General features: G+C 40.5%; 1 protein-coding gene across 15 annotated transcripts in view; it reads right to left on the bottom strand.

Moving 5' to 3' along the window:
* Nucleotides 1–25283, bottom strand: part of ARVCF (ARVCF delta catenin family member) — a 292495-nt gene that overhangs the window by 31779 nt on the left and 235433 nt on the right. For 13 of the 15 annotated variants that reach the window (XM_069795000.1, XM_069794998.1, XM_069794999.1 and 10 more), the window contains 4 exons: nucleotides 23143–23260; nucleotides 21695–21866; nucleotides 19398–19415; nucleotides 14869–14940 (listed from right to left, as the gene is read on the bottom strand). In XM_069795000.1, the coding sequence (XP_069651101.1) occupies nucleotides 14869–14940; nucleotides 19398–19415; nucleotides 21695–21866; nucleotides 23143–23260 (380 nt within the window). The remainder of the gene's footprint in view (nucleotides 1–14868; nucleotides 14941–19397; nucleotides 19416–21694; nucleotides 21867–23142; nucleotides 23261–25283) is intronic. The other 2 variants (XM_069795004.1, XM_069795006.1) reach the window with 1 other exon arrangement.

Here is a 25283-nt window from a genome sequence, read left to right as displayed (position 1 = left end):
TACTGCAAGGATCCCTCATGTTATTAAATAATTTATTATACGCCAACCCAAACACGTCCTCCAATCCTGTTTGTGTCCTGAAATTGCTAATTAATTCCTGCTACAGCTTCCAAAGTCAAAAGTATGTTTCAATTCCTCTCTCCATTTCACGAAAGCTGCCACACGCACCCAAAGGCAGCCCAGTGCCTCTAATCTGTCTCAATTACAGTCACTATGCTGCTGTCAGGCAATTCAAGTATCTCCCAAGCATCCAAAAAAAGAATTTGATGTTTTCAATGTCAAATAAATGTCAGGCCAGAGCAGAAGCAGCATGAACAGAAGGTTTTCTTCAACTTCTCTAACAAAAAATGGACTTTGCAGCCCAGGTTTTCAAGGTACAGTATTTGGGTACTTAATTCTCATGGATTTCAGCATAAGCTAGAAACCTTAATGCCTTCAAGAACAGAGATTTTCCACCCATCCTGAAAGCACTGTATCCAGGCAGGGACTACAGATGGTGAGAGGCAAGAGAAGATGCTGCTGCTCCTCCTTCATTTGAATTGGGATGCACTGGGACATACCGCATTGAAGGCGTGGAGCAAAGGGGTACTCTCCTTTCTGCCAACCATTCTCTGCAGCTTTTTAGAAAACCAGGAAAGTTTCTATTAAATGTAAACATGTCTGCTGTTTGATACACTGACTGCATATCTGATAACCACAGGCAGAACTGACACAAAACCAGCTTTACCCATAGAATTATAGGTTTCCTGGAAACATGAATCTTGCCATACAACTTAAATTTGGACCAAAATGTGAGGTAAGACAACACGACCTGGAGAGAAGTAGCTCTCTGAAGCCTTAGCTGGCCAAACACACGCAGATTTTACAACCACAAGTAAATCTATATGCAAGTAAAGAAAAAGAAAAAAGAGAAAAAGATTGGGGCCCCAGCGTGTAGCATTGAATGAGATACTTAGTTGAAATGAATAGAGGAAGCACAGAGACATTTTTCAAGAGGCAGCAGGGGAACATTACACAGCATCCAGCTGCAGCCTGGCCCCATCTTTACCATCCTACAGGAATGGCCCACGTTCACAAACCAGCAGAAAGTCATATGAGAAATTTTACAACAAAGCCACAGCAGACACTACCTCAAAGCAACTCTGACAGCTTCTTTGAAACCACTTCATCGCCATTAAAATAGTGAAAAGATTCCTAACCCAATAGCCACTTTGTTTAGGACAGTTTTCAATTTCAATGCAGCTTTCTTATGGTAATATTATGCAATTAAAAATTGAGCTTAAAACTACCCATGTAAAAGATTCTAATCAGAAGCTGACATTTACTGTGGAGGTTGTTCATGCCTATAGAAAACTCTGAAAAGGTCAGTGTAAGTGTAAATAAGGGGAGATACCTCCTCAAGAGTATCGAAATTTTCATCATGTTACAACCTATATACCCATTTCTAATCATTCACATATGCAAGGCAGTGTTATGAATGCCCTGATGGCTTCTCATGGGCCACCTGAATCTGTAGCGGGATCTAGAAATAGGCCTCCAGACTGCAGTGAGAGAACTGGCACCAAATTTTAAGTGTTTCAGGGAAGCTGGGATCCAGCCACACAGAAAACTGCCAATACAGTTTAATTTCAATGGGTTTAATCTCAACATTGCTTTCAGCAAGCACGTATGTAGGACTTGGAAAGGACCTGCTTGTTACGATTTAACTATTAAGCAAAACCTTGCAGAACTGCCCAAATCCAAATCATGCATGCCTTTACCAAATCGTAAGTTTTAGACACTAGCACTAACCTGAAGGTAAGTAGTCTCCTGGAAGCAGCGCTCCTGCAATTGAATAAATGGGATTAGGTCTCATGCTCCTAACACCCACACTTTCTCATTCCTTGAGAAATCCCAAATACACTGCAATGCAACTAACACCTCAGTCACCCTTCACATTCTCTCATCGCTCACATCTGCAAGTTGCCTTTTGTGATCTGCAGTGATGACTGGCACATTTTATGACTCAATGCACAAAGTATCCCCAAAAGGGGAGTGGAAAACGTGCGTTTGCAAGGAATGCACACTTCCAATTTCCTAAGTGTTTAAAGGTCATTGGGGACACTCCAGTTAAGGCAGATCCTTTCTCTAGGTCTTGTTCTTGTCCCCTCACATTCTGAATGAGTCTTTGGAGATGCTTTTCTTGCTCATCATTTTTAAGCTCTCAGCAGGACAAGATGCAATTATATGCTCAATCATGATTACAGATTTGCTGGTTGCAATTTTAGAAGTCTCAAAACAAAACTCATTAGATTAAATATTCTTCCTGGCTTTGTATGAGAGGGACAAGAAGAACTGATGTTTCCAAATGGCATGGGCTTGCTACCTGACTTGTTCGCACAAGCCAGAAAGAAAGGTACTGCTTTAGGAATGAGGAAACCTCATCTCCATTCCCAGCTCTGCCACTGAAATGCTGTGTAACTGCACAACCCACTTCAGCGGTCCGTGTCCCCTTTTCCCCTCCCACACTATTTTTGCCTTGCCTATCCAGACTTGGCCTGTTCCAGTAGAGTGGCACAGTGTGTCAGGTACTTACACTTTACAGAGGCGACTGGTAAAAGAGAATACGAAGTTGCTCTAAGCGTCTCCTACAAAAGCAACAATATATTCAGTAAAGTAAGGAGACTGCAAGCTGTGCAAAACATGACTGAACTGGACATGAGGTGGAAGGATTGTTCTTCCCATATCCTCCTTCCAGATAAGCCTGAATCATGGTCTATTCCTAAACAGACAAATAACGTTTCATGCTATTACAGACTTCCAGTTTTCCCTTTGACCAAGACACCGAAAATTCAGGGCTGAAACTAATGGTCTGAGAGGCCAAAATAAAATTGCTCTCCCTTCTACCACATACTGATCAACATTCACACTGATCACATCTGAAAATGCCTGGGTCAGCAATCAAGCTCTCGGTGGTTTCAGAGCAATGAACAGTTGGATTGACATTGCCTTTAAACTACTCAGAGGTAAGATTCCCCGCCTCCCTCCAGCTGACAGGTAAATTTAAGTGTCTGCTTTACAATGTAAAATGCCTGCCTCTCAGTTCAAGGTCATTTTTCTTCAATCCACAGTTAGAGGTATATGGCACATTAAGTCATATCATTCCCCTGTCACGTTGGAGAAGGGGGGAGCTTTTAAGCCTGTGCAGAGCGCTCAGGGTTATAGAAATAAATATGGCTTTATATGGCAGCTTTCACATTCAAGATATCTCAAAGTGGTTTACAAAGTAATGAGTCAGATAATAGGACTGCAGCAGCTGTGTAGGTAAATGCACTAGAAATTAATGCTGAGAAAACAGAATTAATTTTTTGATTCTCTTTATTTGCCTTTCTGCAAAACACAACTGCAGCTTTAGTCTGACTAATGAGCAGCAGTGGCTTCTGCAATTTAGAATGCACAGGTTATTTGACATTCCAGTTTATTTTAATTTTCAGATTAACTCCACGATTAAAGCTCTCCATTAACTATAATAAATACTGTTCAAGCGAAGTGGAAAAAATGCTAGACACCTTACTGCACGTACCTCCCCTGTCTTGGCTGCATTATAAGGAAGGCCTCCTTGCCTGATCTCTAGTACCTCAATTTGCAATTAGGTCAGAATCACACAACTATTTCATTTTTATTCCTTTGTCTCTCCCCCGTCGTTAGCATTTATAAGACGACCCTCGAAGATTGATGAACGTAGTGTTCTGAGGACTTCATGCTTTACTGTGCTGGCACTAGGGAAAGTATGTATCAGAAGTAAAAATATATTTGTCTTTTTAAAAAGCCATACCTTGGGGGAATAATAATAATAAAGTCAATAATATCAATCAACTTGAGATCCACCAATTAAGATATATTTTGCATATATGCTCCTTTCCCAGGTTCCATGGGCAAATGGGCTCTCTCAGTCTTCTTCCCACCTAAGTCACGTAGCTAGCTGTCATGGATTAAGTTGTTTTGGAAAAACCTTGTCTCTAAAAAAAAGTGCTGGTTTTTTCAGACAGACTTTTATTGGCTGACTTTGTAATCAGTTAACAAGAGTCACACAGAACAACTAGGTTGAAGGAGAGTGTGGGAGGTCACCTGGGCCAGCTTCCTGCTCAAAGCAGGCTCAATGCTGAACTTAGACCAAGTTATTTATGCCTTTGTCCAATCAGGTCTTGAAACCCTTCAATGATAGAGAACCCTTCAAAACCACTCTGAGGAATCTGTTCCAATTCTTAATTATAGGGCACTAGCCTGCATTTTTGTGGGCAAAAGAATAGCAGATGGGACAGCCAGAGTATTCCAGACAGATGCTTTAAGTGAGATTCGAGAGATGTCTGTCTAGCACTGAGTTTTGAAAGCATCCGAGTCACGTAGGCCTCTGAGAAAGCTATCCACACTCCTATTACTCCTAAAGGCACAGCCTTCATAACACTCACCTGGAGCAATAACTGCTTCCTTTACTTATGCACACACTATTTCTGGAAATCTGGCAAGGGATTTAAATCAACATTACACCATTTTTCTGCCTCAGCTGTTCTGAAACTTTCTGCTGTTCTCTTAACTTGTCAAGTAGCTTTGTCAGCAGAACTTTGCTGCGGTACTTTTGATGGACACTAGAGACAACCGTAACTCTGTGCAACTAGGTTTTTGTAATTGATTTTGACATGAAATTTCATCTCTAAATTCCGACAGAAGCTAAGTTCCTCTTCCTTGCGCTTCATGGTAATACTGGCTAGGCAATCGGGACAACTTTCTGATTCACAAACTTCTTCAAAGTATCATTTCATTTTTTATGCTTATGCTAAAAGGCGGGGAAAAGTCTCTGAACTTTCATTGTTGTTTCTTAACTGAAACCGAGTAAGTGGCATAGCAGAAATGTGACATAATGCAACAGTGACTGGATGGATGGGTGGATGGAGTGAGTTTTTCACTGCAGTGACGAAGTCCTTAGACTGAAGCAGTTACAGTTATGTGGGATAAGCACCTCCCTACCAACTCCTGCTTTATTCCTGGCAGACTTTCTTGGCGCATTATCATTTTCCAAACAGTCCTTGAGCAGCATCTGTATAATGAGCTATGCTCCGTAATAACAGGCACTTTATTTTAAAGTAACAATTAGAATTGCTTGTAGAATAGAAATGCTAAATGAGACATGCAAAAACATACACACAAACTGAAGGGTGGGGAAAGAAGAGTATTAACCATTCTTAAGTGGGGCAAACAGCACAGGGAAGTCTGTGAAAAGAAAAAAATATGACTGACAACTATCACTTTCCAACATTAACTATTTTATCATGAGATATGCTAGCCAAGTATAAAGGACATGAAAATTCCATCAATGGTTAAAGGGTTAAGGTCCTGCATTGCCAGAGAGCACACATTGCTATAACTAAAGTAAATGTTGTAGCTGGGCTGTAAAACTTGCCAAGGTCTCAAGTTATGTATTGGTTTCTGTATATACCGATCTATACAGAGCATCATAAATAATACAGCTGAACTTCTCCATAAAAATACACAGTAAGTGTAATATGCATAGCAAGAATACGAAGTAATTCATGGTATTACATATTTTCAAAACACTCTCTACAACATGAACTCCTCAGTCCATTCACACAATATCCCATTGGGGCAAGCAACTATCATCCACCTTTAACACAAACTGTGTTTTTATTTAATTTTTCTATCACTGTGGTGCTAGCAACAGTTGTGATACACAATACTTTGGCAGAATTTCGCTGTTTTCACAAACGTATCGTGTACACTCCATGTGCACTGGTTATCACAGCAGCAGTGAAAAAACCAGTAATTTTTCTAGTGAAGGCAGTGGAAGTAGCAGACACTTCATGAACAAGTTCACTATAGCCCCGGCATCTGAATGCAATTAAGTTGCCTAAGGCCGCTCAGCAAGTCGGTAGCAATGCTGGAATGTGAAAATGAGACTTTCTTACTTCCAGCTCTGTCTTTTGCTGAAGCTCCAGATCACTCCATCTCCTCAGCAGCTGCTGTAATTACCACATGCTCAAGTGGAGTTCCTGCTGTTTAGTTTTTCATAGGCTACTTTATTATGCAAGTATATATAGGCTGTTCTAGTTTAAGATGTTATAACCACATGCATAAGTCTCATTTTCTATGCATTTATAACCTGGCCACAAATTCACATCAAGTTGGAAAGGGAATTTACCACCTGGGATTCTTGTCTTTTGAAGATACTGCTAGTTATTAGAATAGTTCTATATTCTTGGGTGTCAGCCTCAGGCAAGAAGGAGCTGGAAGCTGACTACCGGAGTTATTTTATAGTCCCGTAAGAGCCACAGGTGAAAGGACCTAAAGGTGGAGAGGGAGAATCTTGTCTCCAACTGTGAGCTTTTCTCCTCCATGCACTGAGGAAGACTGAACATTCAAGAATGCAAGAGAAGAATAAAAAGGAGGAATAGTTGTGGATGTTCATTCACTATTTCCAGGATAACCAGAGTACCTTAGAGGTAAGTCCGATTCTTCTCATTCAGATGGAAGAGTTTGAAACAATTCAGAAAGCAAGCTGCCTTCCTAACTCATCTTGCGTGTGACCTCTAGCTGTTAAGACAGAGGTAAAAGACAAAGGGAAAAAGAAGAGCTCTACAGGCAAATTGTAGCAGAGCCAAGAATTGATGGACAACAACAACCATCTTATGATTTCATGAAGCGCTTCATAGTCTCAACTCTGTATAAATAAATATAGAGCTGAATGAAATTCTCATATCACTACAATTGCTCCTCCTACCCCCCCTTCCCAGCAGTTGTTTCCCTCTGCTCCCTCAGCTTAAACTTCAAAGCTACACAACCTAAAACTGAAAAAGACAGTCACACTATGAAGTGTCCATACTGGGGGTGGGGAGGTGTTAGTGGCATTTAACTATCACAGTTGAAATTTATTCTCCAGTTTACATTGGTTACATATCCTCCATGTAGCAGAACTCTTCAAGTTCCTAACTCAAATCTTCCTGACACAGAAGTAAATCTCTCTTAACTGGGCAATTTATAGGATAGTCTAGTCACACAAACATTGTGTTTCCCCCTACTACAGCTGCAAGAGCTCTTCTGTTCCACAGATGCCATTTCACCTCTACCAGGAATCTAGCCTGTCTCATCTGTAAATAAAATTTTTGCCTGGATGTCCCTATGGACGTAGCAAGGGACTGGAAAGCACAGCTCAGAGCTGCAATGTCAAGGCATTCTCAGAAGTGAGAGCGCAACGATTTGACAAACATGGTAGCAATTACCAGAACGCAAAGCCAAAACTATTCTTCACATTCCTGAGCAGACAGATGACACCAGAGTAAGAGCTGGTCCTGTAATGGTCTCAAATTCCTCTCACATGATTTGGTGGAATAACTAAACCCCACACAGCAGAGCTGTGAGGGTCTCAGCAGCACTACTGTACACAGTTGCTGTATAGGGTTTCAGTCATATCATTAGTATTTCTCCCAGAAAAATATTTGTTTCCTCACAGTCTCCAAAATAAGAATGTTGAAGGATAGAAGTGTATTAACAAGGGAAAAGAATTAGCGGCAGAATTTGGAAAGGTCATACACACTTGAGAAACGCAAGGTTGAACGGCAAGTCCTTATTGATACTTGAATAATCCTGCAAAAATAACTACTATGAATATACAATATTAAATGTCTATGTGAATACAAGTGACCACACCCACGAATGATGACAGTAAAACTACAGACAAGGCAGACACACATCTTCCACCTCAAGAAAATGCATGCATACGTTGGTGGGTAATAAATATATCTAGTGGTTGACAAACAATGCCATACCTAGGTAACTACTCAACTACAACCATCATTTAAGTCACCTGTATGTTAGGAGAGAGCTAAAAGGGTATAGCACTTAAAGAAAACCATATCTGGCCTACAAATGAATAGTAATATAAGCAGACCGTTAGAGAAACTTGGACACTCGGTGATGTTCAGTGATGTAACTCACCTCCCCCTACAAAGGTTTGCTGACTCCTACACAACAGAGGACTTTGTTTCATTAAATCCAAATTCTAGCAATATAATGCAATACAAAAGCGTAACTGTGCCCTTTACATGTTTGCCAAAGTCCTGTTCCACCAGCATGCACCAAGATAAAAGCCCAAAAGACTTTGTCTCGTTGCTGCTGTTTAACGCATTGCATGACAATCTCTCGCCTAAGGAGTACCTGTAGGTAAAACACGCTACCTGGGGAAAATCTGCTGCTTTAACTGCTCAGCTAGTTCAATACCCCTTAAAAACAGGCAGGGTTTGTTTTGGCTTTTTTAAACCTTATGCCACTGAGTTACGTAGAAGGAAACAGAGGTCGTTTCATGGACAACATCCTTCAAAGGCCAAGCTGTTCAAGGCTTACTACCTGCACAAAAGCAACAAGGAAGGAACAACCCTTAAGAATTGTGCTAATGATTTATTTTATGCAACATCTGTGCAGCAAGGCGAGCTTATCACAAGACAAGACTGTGAATCACTAACTACTTGGACTGCTTTAGCAAAGAAGTCCAGCAGCTCTGCATGGGTATGACACAAATCTACCATAAAGAAACAACTGATCCTGGCAACAGGCAGCAAGAACTGAGAATAGCTAGTGACAGGGAACATAATGACAATGAAGCAGTGTTTATTCAACAGTATTCAAAGTCAGCTGTCCCTGAAAAGCAAGGCAGACCCTTCTACTCATTCCTTTTCCTGCCTTGTTGGCCTGCATGAAACTTCTCTAGAAATGTTTTGCAGTTCTTGCTTATCAGGTACAATCCTACAGCAAGTTTCCTTTTAGGTACTCTGGAGTAGGTACTGGGACTTGGACTGAGACAGAAGTCAAAGAAAAACACCTTCTCTGCAGATAAGTCACCACCATCCATCACTGCTCACCTCATCTGGAGTGTACAGAGAACTTGTGTTGTCTGTAAACTGTAAAAAAAAAATAATCAACAAACCAAACAAACCTCTGTAAAAAGAACAACAGTCCTACGGGAATGATTTTCTGTTTTAAGGAAGTTTCATTCAAATTAACTACTGGTGACAGAATTTTGCACTCCATTTAAAATCCATGCTGAGTAACCATTAAACGCTCTCCATATCTGACTCATGCAAGAAATGCACACATCATTAAAACACAGAAGGTGTCACAGTGTGTCAATATCAGCTACAACTCTTACAGGCTTAGGTGGTAATGAAAATAATCATTGTTCTATAATACACTTGGTATTAGTTCAAATTGCTTGAGTTGTCATGCTAAGAACAACAAGAAGCTATTTCAGACTCATTCTCTTCATTGGAAGGTATGTTAGGGCAGAAACAAGACAAAAGACATAACAGTACTCCTGGACCTCCAATTCACATTCCAGCTGCATCTCCCCGTATGATTTTTCAGACCCTCCAGTTTAGCCCTAAACTTACAATTTATATTCTACATAATCAAATTTAACAGGTCCATAAAGATCACAAATAAAAGAGTTTCCACCTGTAGAGCACAGCTCAGCAGGCCAGGAAGCAACCCACTGGCATGTATCAACTCCGCTTTAAACAAAGAAGTCTCTCAACGTAAGAATTGCAGAAGATTATGACAATAAAAGCAGAGTATTCCAGAAGAATTAGCAGTCAGCTATGGAAAGAGTGTGTATGCTAGAAAGGAAAAATCCACAGGTGCCTGCTCTGAATTCCTTGCAGATGCTGGGAAGAAGAATGAGAATTTGCAGGTACCGGGCTGGAGAAAGTTTGGCAAGGGCAGGCTCCATATGGGAATTTTCCTATTCAAGGCAATAAATTTTCTCTGACTCAAAGTATTGGAAGAAAGATGAGATATCTTTCACTGCTTTGTAAATTGTGAAAAACACACGGGACCAACATGAACACTCTGCTTAGTAAAGCAACAGAAATAAGAGATACTTAATAATTCTGATAGAATTCTGAACAACATGCATGAAATACTTAAAAGACATTAATACAAGAACACGTTACTTGCTCTCACAGAGGAGATCTTCCCAGTCCCTCAATATCCACTAGCAGGCACAGGAGGGGTGTGGATGATTCCATTAATCAATCAGTTCTACTCACTTATTCACAATACAACAATCAAAATTAATGATTGAAGGGAGTTGGAAAGGGCAGGTGAGTGCTTGAGTCAACTTGTAAAGATTTAAAGAAAGCAAATTAAAACAGCAGTGAAATGAGAACAGCAGCTAATCTTAATTACAAACCTAAAGTCAGAGTAAGGCTTCAGTGAAGTTTCTCTCTCCCCCCACTACATGTTGCCTTTAGCTGAAGACAAATTGCCAGCATTTTTGTAATCTACTAAGTTAAAGTCATTACCCTGACAGTGCCAGGAAGTCTAATTTCCTGAAGCAGTAACACAAAGATTTATAAGTGAATTTAAACCTCACCTTCTGGAACAGAAAAATCTATCATCATCATCAGGCTACATGGAAAGCAACTGGGGATTTCAGATAATGGAGAAAGAAGAAATTCACCTGCTGACAAGTTCACCCAAAATCTCATTCCCTACCTACATAGGCTGCTGACCAGGCTAAGTGTACACACAAAGCTGAGCTTTCAAATAAATTCAGCTTTTCTGTGAGGTCCCTGCTGCAACAAAAGACACGTTCAACTATAAGCAGCTTTAGCACTAGTTCAGTATTTCTGCTCAATTCTCTCCTGAACTTATGTTCCCATCAAAATGGAAGTAAGCTTAAATAATCAAAGTGGAAAAGATAAATTAATAACCACTTTAATAACTGATTTAAGGGACAGAATGAGTTAGCTCATCCACCAGGCTGAAATGTACCTGCACGTCTTACGGCTGAAGACTTTCAACTCCCTAATGAGATAAACTGAAATCATAGCTGAACTTCAACACCCAAAGCACCTTAGAGCACCTACGTTTATGCCATTAGATGTAAGTGTGCATCAACAAGAAGCCACAAGATTTGCTTAAACCAAATAGCACAGAGGTCTGGATTTAATTAGGGATGACCCACTGATTCCATATAAAAAGCTGTTTTGCTCTTCTGGACTTTCCCCTCCCATGTTCCAGCACTGACGAACAGAGGTGGACAATCCAACACCTTCACATCAGGAGGATTAAATGTTACAACTTTTATAACATCTTCAGAGGGCTGACACATATCAATGCTAATTCTTTTCAGAAAACCTTATTGCACGGTCTGCCATCTGAGACACTGCTTTCCACTGCACAGATATGATTAATCCTATCTTTCCCCCAATGCATGAGCCTCCTGTCACTATTCCTGCTCAGAAATAAGGACTCTGTGAACAAAGCAAAGGAATTGTACTATGCTATGTATTTAACGTGTACACAGGAGAAATCAGCATTTACACTGTGGTAGTGCAGAAAAGAACATGCTGCAGAGGAGACAGCCAACACCACTATCAGTGACCTACTTTATATTGGGGAAGGGATTTCAGCAAGACTTACCCCTAGCCCCCCACCCCCGAAGCAGCAATTTTTGAAAGTACTAAATTTAGCAAGGTCCTGAGGACAGCATTCATAATTTCTTGTCAGTGCTGTCCTCTTATATAGCTCTATGCAAGCTCTTATTACTTCCCCCAAAAATGTATCTTCTCTCTCCCTCTTTGACTGTCAGAAAAAAAAATATGCTCCTTTCAACAAAAAGGAAACAAGAAGCTTCTCTTCCACAATCTTTCCTCATGAGGACAGCGTACGCTGGACACTGCCAGAGCACATATATTTATTTTTTAATATCAGATGAGACAGCTTCTGAAAGCACTGCAAGTTCTCCCATCTGACATTATCCAGTTTACCACAGATAACAACCCTGAACTGGAAGCTTTTCCCTTCCAGAATGCCTAGCACATAGAATTATTAAAGGCTTAGAAATGGTTTCAGGGCTGCTCAAATGCTGTGCTGCAGCAAAATCTGATTTCCATTAAAAAACCAAGAGCAATCAGAAGGAAAAGGAGACTTTAGTTCATCACTTTGAAAAAAAGAATTGCCTTCATTCATCCATTCCTCTTCAGAACACACAAATTCCAGAATCCAGAATCCCCCCCCGCATTTAAGCTAGGTAATAACTCACAAGACCCTTTGGACTGTTGGGGATATGAACGTGTTCCTAAGCTCTCTTGAACACGACTGAGAAAACCTCTGCTTCTCACACAGACACTAACCCACACCTTCCCCCCAACTAGAAACTACAGAAGGTTCTGGTTTTGCGATGTTTGGCTACAGGATAGGCAGATTCCTGCAATTAAAGTTATCTGGAGACCAAGTGAAGTTTCCAGAGATGATAGAAAATAGGTTTGAACTAGTTCACTGCTTCTAGTTCGCAGTTTTTCAAGCAACCATAAGCATGCTATCAATTAAGCTCAGTGATCATACCTAAGAATATTTTATAGGGAAACTGTGATGTCAGGTTCTTGAAACCTCACCTTTAGATCCACCAGATAAGCACTATGGATGTTGCCTATAAGATTACAGGAAACTTAACAACACTGCATCCCAGTATTTGTTAACTACTGCAATGTTCGTTTGCTGCATTGCACGAACAAATCTTATTACTGCAGTTTCATTTGCCCACAAAGATTCCAGCTGAAAACTCACTTTAATATGGCTTTAATAATACATGAAAGAGATTAATCTATAATTGTTGATTTTTGAAATAGCACTTCATTGTGTCACTCAAACTGAGTGCTTTTGATCATTAGAACTTGCGTGATTTTTCAATCTTAGTAACGAGGTTCTGCTTCAGCTGAGAGCTGATCTCATCAGAACCAATTATACTCTATGGCATAGATCTGACCAGAGCTTTTAAGGGCTTTAAAACCGCAATTTTATTTTTCTTATCTTACCAAATGATTCAAAGTCCTAGCAATCTTGTTAGAACCTTTAATATCCAGGAACTCTCATGTAAACTAGATGCTTAGCAGGAAACTACTAGTAAAGAAGTGAACAAAAACGCATCACTGAATTTATTTTTTACTCTTAGCACACAAGTGAATAGTTTCTCATGCCTTTTTCCATGTCGAAGGGCTTCTTTCAAAATTCTGTGGGATTAATCTCCTGACCTAATCTAGCATGAGGTATGTAGTCAGACTAAAATCTATTCTAATCTCGAAATTATCAAACAAAACCTCTTCAAGAGTGTGTGATTTCTAGCAACTGAATATAATAAAGAGCTGTGTAGGCTCAGAGAGACAGATATGTCTCCCATCAGATATGCCACAACACTTCCACCATTAACAGAGCCACATGAAAGATTTTTAACTTATTTTAAAGAAGGTTATGCAAGATCCATTTCTTTGCAGAAATCCTTGATTTCCATCTTTTCCCTTTAGTGGCACCTACATTCCAATTCAGAAAGGAATGGAAGTGCTGAAGCCCTTGGTATATTTTGTGTTCTTTTCTCTTTCTGCATCCTTAAGAGGTCTCCATGCTCTGCAGTGTAATCAACACCTAAACTTGAACTGATGGCATCAATGTAAAGGTTGGTTAGGAGAAGTTTCCTGCAGCTCTCTGAATAGGATGACATTGCACCTTCTAAGAGGTGCATTAATATCTTGTGCAATAATGCACCGAATGAAATTTTGTGTTTAGACATTAGCCTAGAAACTGTACCTATTGTAAAGGGTGTCTGCAAATAGATTAAATCCATCTATATATTAGGATTAGTTTGCATATCATCAATCAGAGCTTTACTGCCCATGAATTTAAGTGAGAGTGCAGCACTTTACATGTATAATTATTATACCATTACTGACTATCAGTACATCTCTAAGGATGTTAGATATGGCCTCTGTTGCTGCCCCCAGTTAACAGTAAGGAAACTGAAGCACAAATTAGTTGATTTGACCAAGGTCACCCAAGTAGCATAATTCAGGTATCCCAAGTCCAGGGATCCCTCCATTGAGTCACACTGTTTCTTCATACTCTTCGAAATTGTACAAGTGATGCAGGAAGAGTTTAAGATTTTCCTTCTGAAGAATACTCAGGTAGTTCTGGGTATTCACAGATCATTAAGGTGAGGGTGCTATGGGAGACCTTTTCCTGCAAGGCTAGGTTGACAGGGGGGCACCGCAGCAGTTGCCATGACAATGGCTGAATCTTTGCAATGACATTGCACGCACTTCAAATGAAAACTTGCGCAACTCTCAGAACACCGTCCAATGCGGTAAGAAGTCTGATGAGATCCCAAATCGTCTGCTAATTTCCAATTAAAAGGAGTACCACGCATGCAGGAAGAGAATGCAGATTGTTTGTGAAAGATTTCACCTCTGCCAGAGCTGAAATACAAAAGCACAATGCAGAAGAATTTTTCTGTGAACCTCCCAATTTTGGAAAACTACAAGTACTACTCGCTACAGACAGGGAGGAATACCGTATTCAGGAGAAGACTACCAGTAAAGACAAAAAAACTGAACTCATTCCCTGCCGTCACTCTCCAATGCATCGGAACACTGAAGAACTACAGAGATGCCAGGGAAGGGAAAAGGTTAGTGATAAGTACACTCACCTAATGCATTTCATAACTCCTTACATTCACATCCAGAGCAGACGATTTGCAAATGGAGTTGTAAAGGAAGAGAGCACGCACCCACCCCTCTATGGAGTTACAATCGCCTAACACCAAATCAGATGGGCTTCTACAAGATTCCACCAATTCAGCAGCTTTATATAAAAACTGGTTATATCCAGTATTGAATACTAGATAACAACAAGCACTGACACATCCATTATTTCAATTAACTGAATACAAAAGAAAGAGATCAGCCCGATATGCTCGCGTCTCAAGTCCCTTTAAGAGCCTCCAGCTCCCAGGCTACCTGTTATTTCCAAAAGCACAAACATTAGCATTACCTTTTGCTGCTTCAGATCGCTTAGGCAAATCAAGTGTATCAAAATTCCTGTCCAAATCTCCATTCTTCTTTCCTGTGCAAAAAAATAAGACAACAGATGGAAAAGACTGTCAGCATACTGACAGGTAAGTTACTGTCATGTGCATCTACAAGATGAGAGAAGATACAGACTAAGAATATAAATCACAGACTATTACCCATATTTGTACATATCTGACTTGAAATCCAGCTGCATAGCTGTGGTTTTAGCATGAGCAATTTAGGGACAAAAATCCTTGCTACCTTCAAGTTAATCCACAAACATGCTTAGCACTAGCATTTCAGTGGGTCTTAAGAGTGCTTAAGATCTTGGAAAACTGTGCCATTTCCCTTCTTGGCAAAGCTATGCCCCTCCCTCAGAAGCCCAGTATTTACTCAGGTTTTTTCACAGAGGAATTTTGACCTGAAGCTTAGCTGAAGCAGAAACTGAGCAGCGGAGCAAAAAACAACAGGCTTGCTTTGCAGCCTCTATTCTCATTGTGACTATCAGGCAGGAAGGCCTAGATTTAATATATTGTACAGAAAGCAGGCAACAACTTAACCTTGAATTGCCCTTCAATCAATAAAGTGACATTTTGACTATTTATTAGAAAGTAATGGAAATAATTCCATACTTTCACTAAGAGACAGTTTCAAACCACTGCATCAGCTTTAATTTATACAATCCTTCATAGAAAGCAGAACAAAACCTGGACTTTAGTTTTAGTTAGGTTGGGAATTCAAGGTTATGTAAACAGCCGGGGAGGAAAGGGTTAATTTTCATTCCCTCTTCTCCCCCCAAGGAGACACACTGCCTTGGGAAAGCCCACTTGGATGCTGTGGGACAAGCAGGCACCTTGCCATCGGAGAGGTACTGACAGCAGAGAGAGAGAGATTTGGAAGGAAGGGCAGCAATCTGCACGGCTTCTGAGGACAGCAGTGTACAATTTAGCTTTCCCAAATTATTGGGGGGGGGGCAGGGAATTAAGTTATTTAGTCCCTCTCCCTCAAGAGCAGGGAAGGCAGCTGCGATGGGATGAATTCAGAACAACACAATTTAAGCTGCTAGAGGTGGCTTCTGAACAGGGACTTTACCAGGCTGTTAGTGGAGGTTTACAGGAAGGGCTGAAAGCTCCACCAGTCAGGATTCTTAAAAGCAAACAGGAAAACGGTCCTTGAAAATGTAACATGGAGATTAGTCTGACTCTTGACTGGGAAGAGGTCACAAAATGGGAAAGGCCAATACCTGCCCTGTTATAGCAGGGAGCCGGTACAGCTTCTGCACAGTGAATTCAATGGGCTCTACCTTTCCTCTTGACAAAAGCATAAACATATGCAGTACTATATAGAGAAGAAATAGAGCTTTTAAATACCAATATGAATATTTAGAAATAACATCAAGAGGAAAAAAAACCAACAACCTTAAGGTAGTATTCCATCCCCTCCCTTTCCTTGGAAATACCACACACTTTTGTTTTGAAATGCCAACACAGAACACCAGCCAACTTTAACTACTGTGCAAAACAAAACATGCATCTAGAAGGTCTGTTCATCTGAAGTAATTTGCTTAACTAAAGTATGAAAAAGCCTAAGCTGCCAAAAGGTTATGCAGCCAGATACCATGCCACTCCTTTAAAGGTATCTTTTCTAAAGGAAGGGACAGGAATTAGCTGCACTTTACAGCCCTCCCTCAAGTTTTTGCTCCATGAAAGAACAAGAAACATGTTGCTTAGGGAACCAAATACCAGAAAGAAAAAATGCTGCGCATCACCAAAGGACACTGCATTTCATAATGGCAGCTGAACCCAGTCACTGGCTGCAAACCCTTGTTGACCCTTAGAGCACTGACAGGAAAAAGCAGGGCAGAGGGAGGAAAAAAAAAAAAGGCACTGAAGTCAGTCAGTGTTTAGGAAAGATTACAGACTTAAGGCAGTCCGATAAATGTGACTCTTATCTACAAGTAGGACAAACTGTTTTTTCACATGACCCCGAATTTCATGTCTCCGATATTAGCTAGTTTAAACCTCAGAACATTTACTCCAAGAGCCAGACCTTATTCAACACGACTACTCATTTCAGAAGTTCTCTCTATAATTTAAAGGTTGGGGTTTGAGATGGCACAGTAAGAGTTCCCTTCTTTCTAGTGCAATGTTTAGTAAGCAGTATGTATTTGGGCACAACTTTTTAAGGAAGAGATTGGCCAGGAGAGCAGTGCTGGCTGCTACATCTTTTAAGCTGGCAATGGAGATGCAGCTGCCTGTTTACTAAACCATCTTTCATTAAGACAGCACACCCCACCCGTGCTCTGTGATTTTCAGTCACTGTCTCCCAATTTCTGGGCCAGACTGCAAATACTGGCCATCTTCTATGAAGCCTTTGCTAGTTTGTCTCTCAGCCCTCTGAGAAACTAACCCACCTCAGTGGCAAAACCACATCTGTTCAAACCAGAAGCTGCCAGCTGTTTACTAATGGAAGCAATTCAGAGCACAGAGCTCTGACCAAGGGGAGTTCAACTCTACAAATTACTTGCTTAATCAAGTTGAGCAAGGGCCAGGTTCAGAAATACCTGAAGCACCTAAATTTTCCAGGGCTTTCCTATAGAGAGAAGGTGACGAAGCTGTAAGGAGACTCCAAAAGAAATCCATCTAGATGGCAAAGGTTTCAATCTGCAGCCCAGCTGGTATTTTTCCCATTTTATTTTTACAGGACCCACAAATACTGGTTTGCAGTTTCTAAAAAGGTGACCAAATTTAGCAGGTTCAGGAGCCTACCAATTACAAACCTCTCAGCCATTCCCTGGCCTGATCGATATCAGAGAAAACCAGCTTCACTGCCAGCTTCTGTACCTCTGAACACCTCCCTCTGTCACTCAAGCCTGTCAATAATGCTAGTGCACAGGGATGCTGAAATGACCACACTAGCAGTAGAAAAGAAGTTTAATACCCTGTTTTTGTACATCTCAATTTCTGCCCTTCTGTGCATCTCCCTGCTCTCCAAGTTTTCCAGCCTGAGGTATGCCGGAGAAGAGACGATGCTGTTGGATCAGAAGCACGGCTCCAAACTTTGCCAAGAGACAGACAGCTTTGAACATGCCTGCTGAAAGGTCTGTTTTATGAGACCTGGCTGTAGGAATTGGCACAGCACTCTGGTTTGGGAAAACTGCCTGACATGAGACTTGCTTGTGCAAGATGCAGTTTACAGTCTCTGAAACAGTGGGATTAAAATTCTTTCCCTCTCCCCCCACTACTTTTCATTATGTAAGAAACAACAAAAACATGACCTTTGGCATTTTCAATCTGTCAGAAACTCAGTACGGACTTTGAAGTGTGACCCAGCATTATTAACCACTAATGTTGTTGTTGTTGTTCTTCAAATGTCGTTTTGCTTTACTGGATAATCAAAACAGCTATTCAGCTAGACCATTTTTGCTGAAGGATTAATTCCCAAACGCTTTCCTTCTGGTTAAAATAAAAAAAGTTGAAGGGAAAAAGATTCTTCACAACAGCCTCCCCTTGCCCACCCCTCCACCCCCAACAGTGAATACTGTGCTTGTTAATACACCCACTGAACCAGATTGCAGTGGAGTGACAGAAAGCAAGGGCTGAGCTCTGTCTTGCCAACATGTCCATCCTCCACAGGCTCACCAGTCATAGTCTGAAAGCAGCATCTCACAGAACACTACTGAGCATCATTTACTGGGTGGAGCAATTAGGATCGTTGGGTTGTTTTTCTTTTTTTTTTTTTTTTTTTTTTCCTTCCAACATTTCTCCTTTGGCTCAACCCTCCAGAAATCACTGATCTGAAGCAAGTGTCACAAACTGAAAATGACTCTGCCTTTACCCCTGAATCAGTCTCAGTAACACAGTGGAAGTCTCCAGGGCACTCACAGCTTAACAACTTCCCAGCCTAGAAGGGAGAGAGGCAAACTTTAGCCTCACTCTTGTGTATTCCAATTGCAATTTTACTTATCGTGCTAGGATGAGAAACTAAAGGGCATATCCCCCGAGGCATTTACTGGGGGTAGCTTCATCTAGCTAGTCTGAGTGCCAGTAATAAACACGCAGCAGCCCAGGCATGCGTCCCCAAGCAGACAAAATACCAAGGATCCCTGAGAACACACATCCAAGCTCCTGAGTCTTCATGGCTACTGCTTTGCAGACCAACTAGCAAAGCTGTACTTTGACATGTCAGGGTTGTGAGGCAACTTGCACACAGGTGTTCCCTCCCTCTCTCATAGGGTTATAAGGCCAGTTGCAAATCAATTCCCTTACTGCACTTACACCAGGAATGAATAAAACCTTGTCTTTTCTATTCTCAGTGGAAGAGCAAACTACAAATGCTCACTCAATTAGAGGATTTCCATGCCTACTGAAATGAAAAGGAGGGATGCACTGGGGGAGCAGAGGAGAAGGTGAATGAGCAAGACCTTGATCTCAGCTCTTAGCCTTGCATGTAAAAGCTGAACAAAGCATATTATGGCGATGATGAAAAGAAAGTATTGCAAAGACTCACCTTGATTGAACCACTCCTCTAATTACCAGAAAAGCAGCAAAAGAAAAACAAAAATTTACAGGAAGGAAGAAAACACAAAGGAACAGTCACAAAGAGGCAGAATTTCACAGAACAGGTTCAAAACCTGAGTATTACAAGAATACTACAGAACTTTCATCAATTAAAAAACCAAACCAAAACAAGATATGCCACTTTCTCCCTTTTGTTCCTGCTGAAAAAAACCAATCTTTCTCTGCACAGCTTTTTTTTTCTTCCTCTTTTCATTAGATGAAAAGGTGCTTACAGAATTGAGGGGACAGAAGGATGACTAGCCCTTTGCAGAGGTGTTTGAAATGCTATGATCAATGACCATGAAATAAAATAAAACAAACATGGAAACACTGCAAGATTAAGTGAACAAGAGGGGGAGAGAACTGATCTATTTTGAAGTCCTAGACTGAGAAAATTAAGGCAGGTTCAAACAAGGTATTCACATAAATTTAGTAGTGAGAAAAGGAAGTTTCTCTTTACTATTTTAAAAGCACATCTATTAATGGATTTTTATTTTTTAAACACAACGGTTGCCTGTCCCCCTCTATCCTTCTGATCCACATACTACCAGCTGCGAGCTCAGCATTATTACCAGTTGATTTCCCTCTAGAGAACAGCAAACTTTAAAAGGAGCACTGCAAAAAGGGGGAAAAAGTACATTAAAATGCACTTCGGAAATTGTCATTTCCTGCTGAACACACAGAGCCAAACCCCAGCTGTCACTGAGTGTCTGCACCGCTCACTGAAATCTGCAGGTTCGTCCTCTGTGTCAGATGATTTTGAAACCAATTTGTCCAAAAAGACATGATCAGATGCTTTGGCTGATAAACAGAAACTATCAGGGTGTACAGACACAGAAGGCACATATAGGTTGGCCCCAGAGGAAACCGGCAGACACTTGACAAAGGACAGCCACCTGAGAGCGCTCTCTTTTCACTGTCATCAAGAGGATGATGACAGTTCTCAATCAGCACGCTCCCCTCCTCCCACAGTGCACACTCATAGCTTTTATGTCTAAAAATGTTTTCACTGACTGTGTTGCTCTCAAGCAGCAAAACAACAGAGACTGCAAGTGGCAGGAAACAGGCTCGAGTCAGCACATGTTCAAGGTTTCCAAAGGATATCACACTTTAGCGTTTTAGTCATTCACTGTGGGAACAGGCTGGCCAAGCAGGTGAAATTCTTTCTTGAGCTTTCCCCCCAGTCATTAAGAAATTCCCATCAATTTTGTATCTTTTTTTTTTAAACACAGTTTAAATCTAGTTGATGACAGACTAGTCTGCAAAAGCAAGTTCACACTGTGATGATTTTCCTGGCACATATGGAAATACGTAACATTTTAATAACATGTCCAGGTCAGATCAAAGGAAGAGTAACATGCAGCACACAGTCCGTCAAGTTCAAACAATTCCGTATCAGCTCTTCAGGACCAAAACCTTCCTTAGACCTGGCTATAAATAGTAAGCCAGGATGTGGGTACACATGAATGAGGAGAACGGAGCCTAGACAGAAAATGGAGTTAATTATCTCAGAATTCAGTCTAGAATAGTCATTTCTCTAAAACAACAAAGAAAACGGATATAATTTGAGTGTCTCTTTCTAAAGGAAAGATGGAAGGGGGTTACTGAGACTATTAATCCTCTCTTGTAATGAAACTCATTTGCAACACTCATGCCCCAGAGGAGAGAACAGGTCTAAAAGTGACTGACAATTAAAAGCTACAAAATCATGTTTGCAATTTAAATTACTGAAAGAGTGACAGAATTGGGAGGTTGTATGTGTTTCTTGTGAGTGGGAGGGTAGGCTTTTAGTTTGTTTTCAAATGTGAGAGACTGGAGGCATAGAAGACGTACAGACAGGACTACCATGCACTCGGATGAATGCATGCTGGCCTGGCGTCCAGACGCCGTGACACATGCTACACGGCCAAGCAAGTGGACTTAGCGTAGATTTGACAGATGCAAGAACACAGCAACGTAGAGGAGAAGCAGAGCATGTCCCCCTTTGTCCAACAGCAGTGTCATCCGTCAGCATGCACCACTCCTATTTAAAGCCAAACAAAACTACAGCAATCACGGAAAAAATTCCCAAATATCTAGTAGTAATGCAACAACGGAGATGAACACATGCCACGACACTACAAACACGTACCTCCACGAACTGCAACATTCTAAACCAGCATGATGAACGTGCTTGCAAGAGCAGGCCTACACAGCATAATTTACCCCCAAATCCATGTCCAGTTCTGAGCTCTCTGCAACACATACCTTTAGCTTTTTTTCCACCAAAACAACCAGCATCGTCTTTCTTCTTCTTCTGAGAGCCTCCCATGCTTGTAGTCTGACTGGCATCTAGCTCTTGGTACTTATCAGCTCCGGGGACCTCTTTGTGGACGTGATAGGAAAGGTTCCGCATGATGCACACACAGTTCTCCACAGACTATTACAGAGAAATTTATATTATAACAAGTATTGCACCCTCTTATTTGCAAACCATTATGTTATACAATGGAGGGTTTGGGGGAATTTAAAAAAAGCTCACCTGCCCCAGGAAAAGAATGTAGCTTTCAAGGAAGATTTAGTCAAGACTCCTTAAATTAAGGTTCGTTCTTGTTCTAAAATCTTCCAGAAGTGAAGTGCTTCATAAATAGTACCCATTCAAAATGAAAAATCTCTAATAAAAAATACCACCTGATCTTACATGAAGAATAAAATTCACCAAAAGATCAAACACACAGTGGAAAATGATCACAGAAGGATCTTATTTTAATACAAGCCTCTCTCTCATTCTTCCAACCTTTACAATCCCCAAGGGGCCCATTTTATTAAATTTTCTCTGGGTCAAAACCTAGGCCTTGTGAGAATTTCAAGGTGAACACACGTTATCCTGTAGCAATAGCTAATCCATAGCACATCAGGTTCTGACAAGAGCAATGCTCTGTAGGTTGCAATGGAAACCACCAGGTGGTTACAAAATCCACTTCCAAAATTATCTGATTAAGTGACAGGGCCTTGTAATTCCCTTGTACAGTCCATCACACGGTGGGACTCAAAAAGAATAAAATAACGATGCTTTACAAGCCTTATTGGTGTCATAAAGCAATAGTATGCTCTTTCTTTTTTAAACAGGTTAAACTTATTGTCTTCCTTAGGTATATAAATATGCTTTTAAGCACTACAGGATGAGATGACAACAAAACCAGATTAATCAAAATCTGCACCTAAAAAAAATAAAGACACAACCTAAGTGCTGCAGGTCTGAAGACATACCTTAATGTCTAAGCACAACAGTTTTTAGAGATGGTGCTGAATAAAATCTTTAAAATGAGAATCGATTCCTTTGCTGGTATTGTGCAAAGCACAATACAATGGGACTCAATTCTGATTTGGAGATTGCACTTTTAAGTGTCAATTAAACAATGCAGAACAATAGCAATAATGTCACTGACAATAATAATTGACTACTCTCCCCACCTATCAAAACCAGTTGCCTTTGCTCACCTCATCAGCCACACAAGGTAACATAGCAGCAACATGCTGATACCCCATCAGTAGTACCATGGATATCATGACAGAGATGTGAGAAAGATAATTACTATGTTTTCTGAAGCAAGCATAATCCCCTTCTGATACTAGCAAATAGAAGTCAGATCCCAGTGCAACACTTCAGCCTAAATTAACGGAAACATCCATTAAGGTTTAATACTCAACTTTACCTTATTGTCTGTATCCTTCTTGCCAACTGCAGACTGTAGAGCATGAAGGAGGGCATCCACCAAGCCATCGCACTCTCTTAGTCTTCTGCGTGCTTCTGCTCCATCTGAACTTACATTCCTAACAGGAGAGATTTAAAAGAAAATTTAGCCCTCTAACCTTCACCATAAAGTTGAAGGCGTGTCGATTTATACTACAATTACTAAGAACTCGTTACCTTGGATGAACAATTTGGAGGCAAAGTAGTCTGATAAACCTATTAAAACTCAGTAAAATATGGGCAATGCACATCTGCAACTCCCCGAATCTGACAGAAAAGCGAACACAGTCACAGAGGTGCCTACAAACAGATTTTTCTGAGTTGCTGGTGAGTCCAGTGATATACCTTAAACTGGACAGGAGTTTTCAGAGCAAACAACACACAAAGCAAAAATTTAATTTCAAAGCTAGAACTTTTAATCTGAAAAATACTTTCATCACCATCTTAAGAAAAGCACGTAAAATCAGAAGACTGCTCAGCAGTATTCATGGCCACAGAAACTGAAAAATGAAAAAGATAAAAAACAGGTGTAGAATAAGCTATATTTTATTTAATCAATCTCTATGTAAAATTCTTCTTCACTTTCTTTGGCCTTTATCTGCTCCAAAGAAGTTCAGATGGGAGTCACCATATACAACTGCTGTCTCCTTGACTGCTCAAAGGTTCTCCAAATATGTTCTGTATTCCCAGCTTTCTGACTGGACGTCACTGCCACCCAGTTTAAATCCCACATTTTGACGTTTAAAGCCCACCTTTCACACTGTGTACAGCAGATTCAGCACAAAGCCTGGATCAGTCACATTTAGAAAGTAAAAGACGACAGTCGGTATGTTTATATGGCTTTAAATTCCTCAAAACATTGAGGAAGAGAACGGCACAGGTAGAAGATGCGAGACAGAGCAGTGAAAGGCTGCTCGGAGTTGTTGAAGCTGCACATATCAATGACTGCAGAAATTGTTAGAGGGGAGCTATGAACAGCCTCACTTGTCCAGCAAGCATGCACACTACGTATGGAAGGCCCAGCCTTGCATAAGCATCAACCTGCTGTTACCCAATAAATAAATAAAATTCAAGTCAATTATCCAAATGCTACCTTTTTTTTTTTCCCTTCTCTTATATTTTTATTTTTCTTTTTTGGAGGTGCGGGAATGAAGTGACAAAATCATTCTTAATAGTGCTCGCAGGCAAAACCTATATGGAAAGTTTTCTCAACACTGAAACTCACCAATTTCAACACCACCACAGCCAACCTTTTAGCTTTCAGGGTCTTTGAACTCCACAAACCCGTGTAAGGTTAGTTCTCAAGGGCTCAGGACACAACCATTACCTTCTGCTATCAGGATCATGCAGCCAATTTTTCTTTTTAACTAACTAGAGGGACTGCCAATCTCCAAGTAATTAACAAATCAATCATGGTCCCCTCCCATGCCCCCCCATCACCCAGGCAGGCTGGTATGTTAATTGGATGACTAGGAAAAAACCCCACATTTTCTCAGAGACCTCTCAAAATCTGAAGACACTTAATTGTGAGCTGGTTGCTGTAACAGCACATTAACTTTCAATTAAGAACACAAATGAAATGCACAGATAAATGAATCCTTTCCCCAAATCCTAACACACAGCCTGACCTCTAGCAATGGCTGATACAAAGCAGGTAAAGTGGATATTAAAATATGATTCCACAGGATATATGGAAGAGAGAATTCTACATGCTGTTTCTCCATCTCTAGTTGCACTAATCCTTTTGTATCAAAAGCCCAAATGTGAATTTTAATGTAAAGTCTTTATGAAACTGAAATTAGAATTCAAATTCTCTGTGATACCTTTCAGGAGTTTTAGCAATAAATGATAGCAACTCCACCTCCAAGCACATCTATTAAAGGGGAACATTACTTACTAAGCTTGAGGGTAACAGAAACACACTAAAAATGGTCTTATCTGGAGCTGTGCATCACATTTCTTATTCCCTCATTAAATCTTAGAAATAGAAAGCTAAAATACATAAGGAACACTTGCAGACTTAAAAAAAAATCAATCAAATTTTGCAAAAAAAAAAAAAAATTCTTCACACCTTTCTTGCCCCATGGCCCAATTGTAAAAGGT

The sequence above is a fragment of the Haliaeetus albicilla genome, chromosome 10, assembly GCF_947461875.1.
Source record: "Haliaeetus albicilla chromosome 10, bHalAlb1.1, whole genome shotgun sequence".
NCBI classification, from domain to species: Eukaryota; Metazoa; Chordata; class Aves; order Accipitriformes; family Accipitridae; genus Haliaeetus; species Haliaeetus albicilla.
The sequence above is the reverse complement of the archived record's forward strand: the minus strand, read 5'-3'. Positions and strand labels throughout refer to the sequence as shown.